This window comes from Rhincodon typus, chromosome 34 (assembly GCF_021869965.1).
Source record: "Rhincodon typus isolate 14 chromosome 34, sRhiTyp1.1, whole genome shotgun sequence".
In the NCBI taxonomy this organism is placed as follows: Eukaryota; Metazoa; Chordata; class Chondrichthyes; order Orectolobiformes; family Rhincodontidae; genus Rhincodon; species Rhincodon typus.
This window is the reverse complement of record NC_063365.1, coordinates 24,216,052-24,228,428: the sequence shown is the minus strand read 5'-3', so window position 1 is coordinate 24,228,428 and position 12,377 is coordinate 24,216,052. Positions and strand designations below refer to the sequence as shown.

The 12,377-nt window shown below is 44.5% G+C and overlaps 1 protein-coding gene across 2 annotated transcripts in view; it reads right to left on the bottom strand.

Moving 5' to 3' along the window:
* The window catches only part of LOC125486871 (protein FAM241B-like), a 17,725-nt gene that overhangs the window by 4,741 nt on the left and 607 nt on the right, over positions 1 to 12,377 (bottom strand). Inside the window, exons 2-3 of one of the 2 annotated variants that reach the window (XM_048616388.1) lie at positions 9,695 to 9,945; positions 5,214 to 5,348 (exon numbers count right to left, since the gene is read on the bottom strand). In XM_048616388.1, coding sequence (XP_048472345.1) covers positions 5,237 to 5,348; positions 9,695 to 9,945 — 363 coding nt within the window. In that variant the 3' untranslated portion in view covers positions 5,214 to 5,236. Of the gene's footprint in view, positions 1 to 5,213; positions 5,349 to 9,694; positions 9,946 to 12,377 lie in introns of those variants that run through there. The other variant, XM_048616387.1, reaches the window with a different exon arrangement.

The window sequence follows — 12,377 nt, the reverse complement described above, 5'->3', positions numbered from 1 at the left end:
TTTGTTCCTAATTTACAGCATCCGCAGTTTTTTTGGTTTTTATTTAGTATCTAACAATTTGAAGACTTCTGTATAAACCCACTGGTTTGGAAATGCTACAGACTAGAAAACACTTCTGCTGAAGTGACTAGCTCCACTGAACTAAATTGTATTTGTTTATTTCCTTTGAAATGAACTGAAAGTATTGATTTGTCTGCTCTGAAATCAAAGTGTAACAAATGGCTTTGTTCTGTTCACTCTGCCTGTCCTAAACCAAGCTGGATAAGCATTTTATCCAGTAACAACACAAGGGTGCATGAGGCAACTGACTTAAGTCAGATTCATAGAAATTATGTATTTAGGTCACTGTCTAAATGATGTTCTATCCTTTTTTAATTTTTTTTCACAAAACTGGCCAAATCATTCTACTTCTATTTTAAAATCCAATTTCCAAAGACGATATCCACATATAGATCTCTCACAGGCAGTATGATGGCTCAGTGGTTAGCACTGCTGCCTCATAGCACCAGGGACCTGGGTTCGATCCCAGCCTTGGGTGTTTGTGTGGGGTTTGCATGTTCTCCCTGTGTTTGAGTGGGTTTCCTTCCACAGTCCAGACCTGTGTGGGTTACGTGGACTGTCCATGGTTAGGTGGATTAGCTGTGGGAAATGCAGGGTTATAGTGGAGGGTCACCAGACCTGAAATGCTACCTCTGATTTTCTCTTCACAGGTGCTGCCAGACCTGCTGAGCTTTTCCAGCAACTTCTGTTTTTGTTCCTGATTTACAGCATCCACAGTTCTTTCAGTTTTTAGAGTGGAGGGTGGTGAGTCTGAGTGGGATGCACTTCAGAGAGTTTGTGTGGACTTTTTGGGCCAAATGGCTTGTTTCCACATTGTAAGGATTCTGTGATTGCAGAATTAACATTCAGGGAGGAATCTTACAGTGGCCTAAACAGCATGGGCTAAGGTGAGAAATCTGGGAGAATTGGATGAGAAGTTCAACAGGCCTTTCTCAACATCAGGAGCAGAGTTGCATTTTCCAACAGATTACTGGATGTTAAAACTAAATTGAAAGGCCTATTAACAGGGATTATAACAGGGTGTCAGCCTCATTAACTGCTGATCTTAGCTCATTAATATACAGCTTCCTTTCCTACACCCATTGCAAGGTAACTAGAAACTAAAAATTCTCGACATGAAAGTCTGAGTGGGAACCAAACTCCCAGCTTGTGCCTTTGGAAATGGAAACATTGCACCGATATCTCAGGGCACACTCTATGGGCAAGGGCAACCAGCACGCTGCATCCATGGACCTAGGAATCGGATACTTGCCAGCCCCTTTGTATCATATGGGACACCTTCCATCCCCTTGAACCATGTTTTCATTTGGCCAAGTTGCACCCTCAGGGTGCACTGACAACTAGAACTGCAATCCCACTGCCTCGTGACCTGCTCGTGGATTAAACCAGGCTGGATATCACTTGCTGTTTTCATACTCACTCTCCTTAAGCCTCCCTGGACCTTTCATATCATCCCTGCCTCGCCTTGCCTTTTTGTGCCTTGTCCCCTCAGCCAGAGATACTAGGCTCACATTACTCCTGTTTTGCCTTATCATTTAGCACAGACACAAAACCAGGAAGCTTGTTGTGGTTGGCAGCATTCCTCTAGTCAAGTCCTGGGAAATAGCCTTTGGTCAAGGGCTCCAGGAACAGTACATCAAGGGCAGCCTCTGATACCAGTCCAGGGGCTTGGACATAGCCAGTCAGCAAAATGAGAACTGTCAGAGCCAGGATCCTCTCCACAAGGCAGTGTAGGAAGCTGAAGGTCAGGCAGACCACCAAATGTCCTGACACTTTCTGTCTGATTGTGGGCTATTTTCTTCTGGAATGAGGGAGAGAGGGGGCAGGTATTAAGAGTGATGAAAGTGGATCACACGCTGTTAATGCTGGAGTATGCAGGAGAAATGTGGTGAGGTGTCCCGGGTGAATGAGTAGGCAACACAGAGACGATGCAGAGTTAGCAGTGTGTGGGTTTGAGGGGGCTGAGGCTGAGTGGGCAAGATGTTGCATTGATAGTGAGAGTGGTAGAGCATGAGCCTTGTGAGAGGTGGGTGCAGTAGTAGAGACAGATTGAGGGTGAGGGAGCAGAAACAAGGTGGTAGCACTTACCTTTGCTGAGTGGGGAAGGTCACTGACCTCCTTCCTGCACAGTTGAGTGTTCCTCCAGATGGCTCAGACCCACACTGAGTGGTGTGGCATCCTCAGACCAGACCAAGCAAGGTCTGGTGTTGGGGCCTTCTCTGCTGGTCCTTGGGGAAGAGGACAACCCTCCTATGTACAATCCTGTCCAGCAGGAAACTCCAGATTCCCGTCTGCAAAGTGAGGCTTCAAACTTCTCCTACAGGCCACATCCAGGGCAATCACCACGAACCACACAGGATAACTCCAGACACTGGTCCACATTTTAAAGATGGTGCTATGCCAGGGGTGCTGGTCCATTCTGGAATATTACAGCAGTGGCGAGTTCTTCTGACTGCAGTAAGTGGGAGAATCGGGCTAGCATCAGACAAGTGGGGCATCACAGAAGCAGGTAGGTACTTATTGAGGCAAGTTTGAGAAAATAACGCAAGAAAACTCACTATGCCTCACAAAATCCACCATGAAACTTGATTAAATTGGCACTTGAGACTCAGGCCTATAACTCAGAGACGTGTAGATTGGAGAATAGCCGTGCTTTACATGACTCAATATGATTGTAATAGAGTGCATCAGTTCTGATGATATTTGAAAAACTATTTGCAATGAAGGGCCTGTCAATCAGTGAAAGACTTGCAGCAACCTTTCTCAAATCTGAGTCATACCCTTAGAGCAAAGTTGTTGCATGTCAATGAGCAGAGGTTCCTGTTAAGTTAGACCTCACAGTTAACTGAAGGAATGTGGCACAATTACAAACCCATTAAACTATTTGCAAAGGCACTTGAGATCCCAATGATCATTCTTTATAGGGTGGCACTGGCCTTTATTAATTGTTGCATAGATTGTAAAGTGGTTATGCTGGACCTCTGCAAAACTTTGTTAAGGCCACAGCTGAGTACTGTGTGCACCACCTATAGGAAGGATGTGATTGCACTGGAGAGGGTGTAAAGGATATGTCCCAGTATGTCGCCTGGGATGGAGTATTTCAACAATGAAGAGAGGCTGGATGAGCTCAGGTTGTTTCCTTTAGAGCAGAGAAGGCTGAGGGGGGCACTTGATCGAGGTGTATAAGATTAGGACTGACATGAATATTATGGATGGGAAGCAGCTGTTTCTCTTCACTTGATGAGGGGCATAATTTTAAGGTGAAGGGTGGGAGGTTTAGGACAAATTTGAGGAAAGTGTTTTTCACCCAGAGGGTGGTGCGTGTCTAGAATGCACTGCCTGGGAGGATAGCTGAGGTGAGAAACCTCATAACCTTCAAAGAGTACTTGAATATGTAATAGAAATGTCATAACATTCAAGGATATGAGCCAAGTGCTGGAAAGTGGGATTAGTGTAGACTGGTCGGTGCAGACTCTATAATATGATAGTTTAAATACTCACATCACCTTGTTCTACACCAACAATATTTAGCAATATGACGAGATCTGTCTTCAGCATATAATCCACTTGAACAATCAAACTGACTCGTGTAGGGTAAAGGCACAAGTTCTCCACTATGTATAACCCGTTCTGCTTCCTCACAAATTGTCTCCACTCTGCTGACATTGGTCAATTTACAAATATTATAATAGAACATAGAACAGTACAGCACAGTACAGGCCCTTCGGCCCACGATGTTGTGCTGACCTATTATCCAACTAAGATCAATCTACGCTGCATACCCTACATTTTACTATCCTCCATGTGCCTATCCAAGAGTCGCTTAAAAGTCTCTAAAGTATCTGACTCCACTACCGCTGCCAGCAGCACATTCCACACGCCCACCACTCTCTGTGTGAAGACCCTACCTCTGACATCTCCCCTATACCTTCCTCCAATCACCTTAAAATTATGCCCCCTTGCAATAGTCATTTCCGCCCTGGCTATCCACTCTGTCTATGCCTCTCGTCGTCTTGTACACCTCTATCAAGTCACCTCTCATCCTTCTTCACTCCAAAATGTACGTTGGCCGAGATGTACATACTCGTAGCACTGTGGGGGAATTCTTGTAGTAGGATACTTCTAAAGTCTAATGTTCATTCAAAAGAAATTCTAAAATAAGGTTTTGGAGTAGATTTGTAGCTCGGGTTGTGGGTGTTGAGGTTGGTTGGCTTGCCGAGCTGGTTTGTTGTTCCGCAGACGTTTCGTTACCGTGCTTGGTAACATCCTCAGTGCAGCCTCTGATGAAGTGTCGGTGTGTTTTCCCGCCTGGCTTTTAAATTCCATATGCATTCCACTACGGAGGAAACCCGGAAGTGAGGCAATCCATCGCAATGGACCCCAGAGTTTAAAAGCCAGGCAGGAAAACACACCGACGCTTCATCAGAGGCTGCACTGAGGATGTTACCAAGCACGGTAACGAAACGTCTGCGGAACAACAAACCAGCTCGGCGAGCCAACCAACCTCAAATTCTAAAATAGCTACCTTTTGATCAATGAACAATGTTTTGACAAGTTATAAAAATGGGAGACTCCAGGGATTGATTTATTATTGATTTTCTCACATGTTTGAAAGCTTTGCTGCTGTAAAAATTGGGAAATAACTGAATTAACTCCAGAGTGAAACACTGGGCTCAGCAAACAGTGGGGTTGCTTTAGGGCAATGCCATGGAGCCTGAAATAATCTCACTCACATTCCCAAATTGAATTAAAAGTGAAGCAAGTAGAAAAAGAGCAGAGTGCTGAGGGGGGGAGGTGGGGATAGGATAGATGAGGGAGGGGGAGGGTGGATGAGTTTCAGAGCAGTCATGTTAGTAGCAATCTAGGAATATTTCAGTCAGGAACTGACAATTGGAGCCCTACTTTAAATTAAATTAAAATTCCAAAGAAGGTTTTGTGGGTGTTGGTGGGGGAGAGGCACAAGAGAGTATTCATGAAAATAACAAAACAGTGAGCTGAACTTAAATTTGAAACATCAACATTTCACAGAGCGTCATTGTCCTGGTCTTTGTTTGCAATTGTAGTTTATAGACCTGAACAAACTCTAATCTGTTGATTGAAAGCACGGTCATTGTAAATTGTCACTGCTGCTTAATGTGCAGAGTGCAGGTCTGGTAGCTTTTGTCTTCACTGTTGTTTAACCTTTGTATGCTTCGAGTCCCAGGCAATAGCTGAGTACATTGCAGGTCTGCTGGTTTTGGGACCAGATTATACTCCAGTGAGTCTTCCTCTCCACAATAGACTCAATTCTACAAACACAGGCAAAACCTTATTGAGAGGAGAAGCACACAATCCTAATAACAGCTTAAACTTTAAAACCTTTTCTTTAAACTTGTCTTTATTCCTACGTTATGTGCACTACTGGCAAAGTGACTGTGAAATTCACCACAGCCAAACCCAGAGTGCTTAACAAAGAAATCATCAGGAAGTTGGCTTTGTAAAAAATGAATGTAACTCAGAGGAGTTTGCTTACAGGACACAGAACTGGGGGCTGAAGGGAAAGTGTAATAAGTAGATCGATTCCAATCTGTATTGGTGTCAATCAATGTGGGGGTCAAACGGGTTAAGCCCAAAGATGATGACGACGAAGTTGGTGTGCAAATGAGGCAAGATTCATATCCAAAGATAGATTTCTGTTCTTATAACTACAGCAACCTAATGGCTGTATAAGGTGCCAAAACAGAAATTGCTGGAAAAGCTTAGCAGGTCTGGCAGCATCTGTGGAGAGAAATCAGAGTTAACGTTTCAGGTCGAGTGATACTTCCTCAGAACTGGAAGGGTCTTCTGAGGAAGGGTCACTGGACCCAAAACGTTAACTCTGATTTCTCTTCACAGATGCTGCCAGACCTGCTGAACTTTTCCAGCAACTTCTGTTTTTGTTTCCAATTTACAGCATCCGCAGTTCTTTCGGTTTTTATTTAGCAAGTATAACGTGATTGGGCATGTGGGTATTTGTAGTGAAGATATATTTTCAAAAGTTCTGGAGCATGTTAATACCAAATGTAAAGATGGATCCTCAGAATCTGTAATCAGATTCCAGCCAGTAATCAGTAGAACCTTTGCTGATAAATAAGTGACATATTCCTTGTTAAGGATGCAGATAGACCAACAGGTCTTTCTACAGGAGCCAACGAGCACAATTTAAAATAGGATTTCAATTGCCAACTTCTGATTAAAATGTTTTTTGACTACTACCAACATCCCCGTCTACACTCCCCTCAACTCAGTTTGCTGGTATGTTTTCATTTGCTTCACTCTTATCATGAATGGCGTGGATAGCATGAATAGCCAAGGTCTTTTCCCCAGGGTAGGGGAGTCCAAACCTACAAGGCATAGGTTTAAGGTGAGAGGGGAAAGCTTTAAGAGACCTAAGAGAATGTTGCATGTGTGGAATGAGCTGCCAGAGGAAGTGGTGGAGGCTGGTACAATTACAACATTTAAAAGGCATCTGGATGGGTACAAGAATAGGAAGGATTTAGAGGAATATGGGTCAAATGCTGACAAATGGAACTAGATTAATTTAGGATATCTGGTCAGTATGGACGAGTTGGACCGAAGGGTCTGTTTCCATGCTGTACAACTCTATGACTCTATAACTCTTATATTTATTTGCTTTTATTTTCTAATGAAAATATATTTTTCACGAACTGCAGGCATGTTAAATATGTAAACAACAAGACAATCTGAAAAGGCTATGGAGAAAGGGGACCTGAATGGTGGCTCTTGCAACTAGAACAGGAATGATGGGCTGATTAGCCTTGCCCCTATATTGTAAAGCTGATTCTACCTCAGTTGCATGCAAATATTCTTATGTTCCAAAGCCTGGTACTACTTTTATTATCCTTAAGTTACTTCAAGAAGCCCCAACGCACCACAGTATGAAACACTGACAGGAAAGACTGAAGAACCAGAAAGACTTTTATTCAATAATTAGTTATTTCTCTAATTCCTATCCATTCTTGAAAAATTCTGCTCTGCAAAACTGCTCCCCCCCGTGAAGTTTATTCAAAACGAAAAGCCAAAGATCACTCGACTCTGAGAAAAAGCAGCAAAGATACCCAAATTCTTCAGTGACATGTTCCAATATGTAAGTTTTTAAAGTGTCAAAAAAATCAGATATAATCAAATATACAATCATACTGTGCATTGTTTATATTATACAAGATACAATAAGATTTATTTGTTTGTCTTTTAATAGTCACTTGGTAAAATGGAAACTTGCTACTGCTGAAAAAAGACACATTTTGTCAAAGTGTTTCCTCTCGCAATCAGGGCATTTCACAAAAATAAAAATTCAAACTCAAATTTAACAAAGCCTGGCGATTATCTGTCAATCAGCATATCAGCAATGCCTCTACCAACCAGACTTCATTTGGCAACAAATGAGCCCTTTACTCTCATGCAGTGTACAATGTTGATTTTCCCCTTGAATTTGTATTCTTGCAAAATGTCCTGATGTGTGCCAGACGAAAAATTCAAGAAATTGCGTCTTAGTTTAGCAATACTAAAATTGTTGGTCTTCTGTAATTTATAAACTGTTGTTTGTAAAGATTTCCCATTCATATTCAGTCTAAGAATCTTTGTACCATTCTAGTTCATCAGAGTTGGCTTGATGTGGAGATACTGGTGTTGGACTGGGTGGACAAGGTCAAAAGTCACATGCCACCAGGTTATAGTCCAACAGGTTTATTTAAAATCACAAGCTTTCAGAGCGCTTTTCCTTTCTCAAGTGACAAAGGAGCAGAGCTCTGAGAGCTTGTGATTTTAAATAAATCTGTTGGACTATAACCTGGTGTCATGTGACTTTTGATCAGAGTTGGCTGAAGGGGGGAAATTTTTGGTGAAGCAAAGGCACCCATCACCCTGAGGAGAGGTCCAAATTAATGAACATGCAATTCAACTGAATGAGGACTAATCAACCTTCATTTCATTTCTCCACTGGCTCAATTGAAACTGGCACCATACAGCCAAGAGCACAGGGGACACATTGGGAATATGAAGGAAAACTCTGGACCTTAGCAGCCCAGCAGAGAGACCTCCAGAGGGCAACTGTGCAGCTCGGTGATGTCCAAATGCACAGTACTGTGAAGATGTTGTGCCAGAGTTTGCACCTTGGCTGATGAGGTTGGGTGGCTCAGTTGCAAGCCTACGCAATCACAGTGGTTGGGAAAGGTACAGTCCACTCTCTAACCCGGCCACTCAGTCAGGGAACCACCCAAAGAGTTTGCAAAAATTGTCGGGCGGAATCCAAACATCCTGCGCTGGGGCTGTCACTGCACCTCACAATGCGAGGAAAGTGTCAGATGTAGTTGGGACTTCCTTGCAACATATTGGAGCTGGAGGTAATGTGGGTGATTCTCCTCAACACTGCAGGAACTGGGTAGGCTGAGATCTTAGTGAGGGCGTAAGCAGGAGTTAGAGGCTTTCCTGGGGTCAATCATCAGGCTCCATGTTCAGAACGGAATCAGCAAAGGCATGGGTTAGTGAGGGGGTTTGGAAATTGTACTTAGAAACATTGTAAGAAAATTAAGTTACCGTTGAGGGAGGGCAGGGTTTATGGTGACATACTTGAAAGAAAATGGAGCAAGAGGCAGGGGATGAAATTACAGAGGGAGTTTCAATTAAAATTGACCATAGGTGAAAATGGGTGAAATTTTATCCAGTTAATTCCCAGGAAATTCATCAACTTTTCAGTGCCAGAAAAATGACATTTGTTCCATCAGCAAGTTTGATGCAAGTCCAAAGATTCGATTTTGAGACGCTAACTTTGTTACCACCAACTACCCTGCAGTATATCAATAGCTTTTATCCAGGGTTTCTCTCAGTTGGATTTTGAACATCCATCTCTGAAGCCTATCATGAATTCTGAGCATTGGGAACAATGAGATGATGCAGTGGTGTGTGGGAACCTTTTCAGAATTAGTCAGAATTCAACAAATTGGTATGGGACTGGAGTCACTTGTAGGTCAGACTGGGGTTTTAAAAATTTAACTTTCATGGGATGTTGCTGGCTCACCTGCACATATTACCATTCCTATTAGCCCCTCGAGAAGGTGATGGTGATATGCCTTCTTGAACCATTGCAGTCCATACTGATGTTAGGGAGGAATTTGACTCAGCTTCAGTGAAGGAATGGTGATATAGTTTCACATCAAGGTGTTGGGGTTTCTGGATGGGAAATTGTAGCCGATGGTAAGGAAATCTGTAAGGAAATGCTTCCCTACAGGACATGTGTGAACCTGGTAACACCACGTCCACCAGCATACCAGTTTCTATTTTTCTGACTGGTGAACTTGAACAAACTCAGCAAACGACAGAGTCAACAATGTAGTTGCAATTAAAACAATATAAACAAGGAATAATGTTTTTCCCAGAGTCCACTTTTGTGCAAGAGTTGTTCGATGAGAATCCAAAGGGGAAAAATCAGCAGAAATCCCAGACAATTGGCATTTAAACAATCCCTCTTCTTTTGTTTTAATATATATAGTCAACTGTAAATATTTTTGGATCACCAGTTTTATAAGTAGGAAGAAAAAGGAAAAAAAAATCACGTAGACTTGTACAGAGTCAAATAAAAAAAGCCTCTGCAACTCACTGAATTACCGCTGAGTAAAATCGGGAAAAGAGGTACAGCCCACCAATGAGGAGAAGACCACGCATTCCGAACATCATTAGCAACAGAATCAAGAGGACAGAGACGAGTGGCTCAATGACTTGATTTCCCAGATTCCAACGCGGAAATCCCATGTTAATCAGTTGTTGGTTCAGATTGGCAAACAGCGAGTGATCTTGATTGGTTTGCCCGTGATAAAACTGGTTTGCATTTTCAGAGTTATGAACGTAACCCTGGAGGGAAGAAATGGGAGAATAAGAATAAAAAAATCAAATTTCCAGTGCCCTTTAATTTTTTTTAAAGAATAAATTAGTCATAGGGATGTATATCTGAACCCAACAATGTTGGAGTAGGTCTGGAGACACATACAGGCCCAGTTGGCTACATACAGTAGATATTCTTCTCTAAAGAACAGTTGAATGTTTTTGACACTCCTTACAGTTTTGTGTAGTACCAGTAGATTTTTAAATGGGCACACAGATTAGAAATTACAGGTCCCATTTAAGGCAGATGAGGAGAATTTTTTTTTCCCTTGGAAGATGTTGGGCTTGTGAAATTCTCTTTCTGAGGGCCCTGGAGGATGGTTCACAGGAGATTTTGAAGGCTGAGTTAGACAGATTTTTGATCATTGAGAGAGACAAGGTCAGGGCAGACAGGAAAATGGTGCTGAGGTCACAACCAAATCACTCATGGCCGACTCCTACTTCTTGTGTGGATTTATTTTTAAAAGTTCAATTAAATATTGAATACTCAAGGATAGATTAAGACAGCATTTAAAAGGGGCATCTTAGTGGCTAGCACCCTGCCTTGCAGTGTCAGGGACCTAGGTTTGATTCCACCCTCAGGCGACTGTCTGTGTGGAGTTTGCACATTCTCCCCGCGTCTGCGAGGGTTTCCTCCGGGTGCTCCGGTTTCCTCCCACAGTCCAAAGATGGGCAGGTTAGATGGATTAGCCATGGGAAATGCATGGTTACAGGAATGGGGTGGGTCTGGATGGGATGCTCTTCAGAGGGTCAGTGTGCACTTGACAGACCAAATGGCCTGCTTCCACACTGTAGGGATTCTATTTATAGAGGCGTGAAGTCTGGAACAGTTTGCCCATCATCTTATTGAACAGGGGGGCAAGTTTGAGGGGCTGAATGGCCTACTCCTGCTCCTATTTCTAAGATAATACACAGGCTAGTGTAAATAACTGGTCAATGCACAACACCTATTCACCTTTCACTTTAAATAAGTGAAGATATTTAACAATCGTCAATAGAACCTTTTAGATACTTATGGCTGGGATGTGGAATGTGCTGCATTGAAAACATTTTGATTTGTAACAAATAAACTTCATTGAAGGGCGACAGGGGAGGGTCAAGGAGAGGAAGGAACTGAATTGACTGATCCACCAAAGAGCCAGCACAAGCAGAATGGACCAAATGGCCTCCTTTGCACTGCTTCATTCTGTAGAGATGAAATGTGGCAGGGACTGTGTCCAGTCCAACCTCAGCACCCCCTGCCCCAGCTCCTCCACAGACAGGGGGCTGACTGACAGGCCCAGAGGCAGCTGGGCGGTTCCACAAGGTGGGAATTTCTGAGAGGGCAGCCACTCTCCAGACCCTTGGGCTTGGGAAAGGAGCACAGCAAGATCCCAGCAGGTGCAGGGGTGGGGGGAGGCTGGTGAAGTAGACAGGGGAGACAATGTTTATAAACTCAAGGCCAACCAATGGGACCCCCTCCCACATGAGCTGCGAGCTGTGGAAAGTGGGTGAGCGGCACATTGCCAGCCGTCTGTTAAATCCTCAACTCCCTGGAACTTCCCGGGAAACCGCTCAGCCTTACCCCCTCAGACCCTGCACCTGGTCCCTCCCCCTCCTGGGAGGTGGGGTCTGTGACCCCTCCCTCCATGGTCCGTGCCACTCCTGGGCTGGTGTGTGTGGGTGGATGGAGGGTGTGGAGGATGTGTGTGTGTGTGTGTGTGTGTGTGTGTGTGTGTGGCTTTGGGATTGTGTGGGGGTGGAGTGTGTGTGGGATGTGGTATGGGGGGATGGGATGTGTGTATCTGTGGGTAGGGGTGGGGTGTGTGGGGTTATGTGTCCGGATGGGGGTGGTGTGTGGAGGGGGTGGGTGTGTGCGGGGGTCATGGGTGGGTGGTTGTGGGGTTTGGGGTGTGTGGGTAGGAGTGGGTGTGTGTTGGGGGGTGTGGGATGGATATACGGGTACGTGTGGGGTGAGCGTATGGGGTGTGTGTGGGGGGCTGGGGGGATGGGTGTGTGTGCGGGAATGGAGTGTGTTTTTGGCGGGTGTGGGTTGTGTGGGGTGAGTGTTAGTTGTGTATATATGTAGGGATGGGGTGTGTGTATTGGGTGTTTGTGGGTGGGAGGTGGGGGGGCGGGGTGTGTGTCGGGGCTGGGTTGTGTGTATGGGTAGAGGTGTGTGTGTAGGGTGGTGTGTGTGTATGGTGGGTGGGGTGTATGTGTGGCAGGGGGTTGGTGTGTAGGGTGTGTGTTTGGGATCAGTGTGTGTGGGGGGTGTGTGGGGTCAGGGTGTGGGTGGTGGGGGTGTGTGGGGTCAGGGTGTGGGTGGTGCGTGGGGTGTGGGGTTTGGGTGGGGTCAGGGTGTGGGGTTAGTGTGTGGGGTTTGTATGGAGGTGTTAATGTGTGGGTTGTGTGTGGGAGGG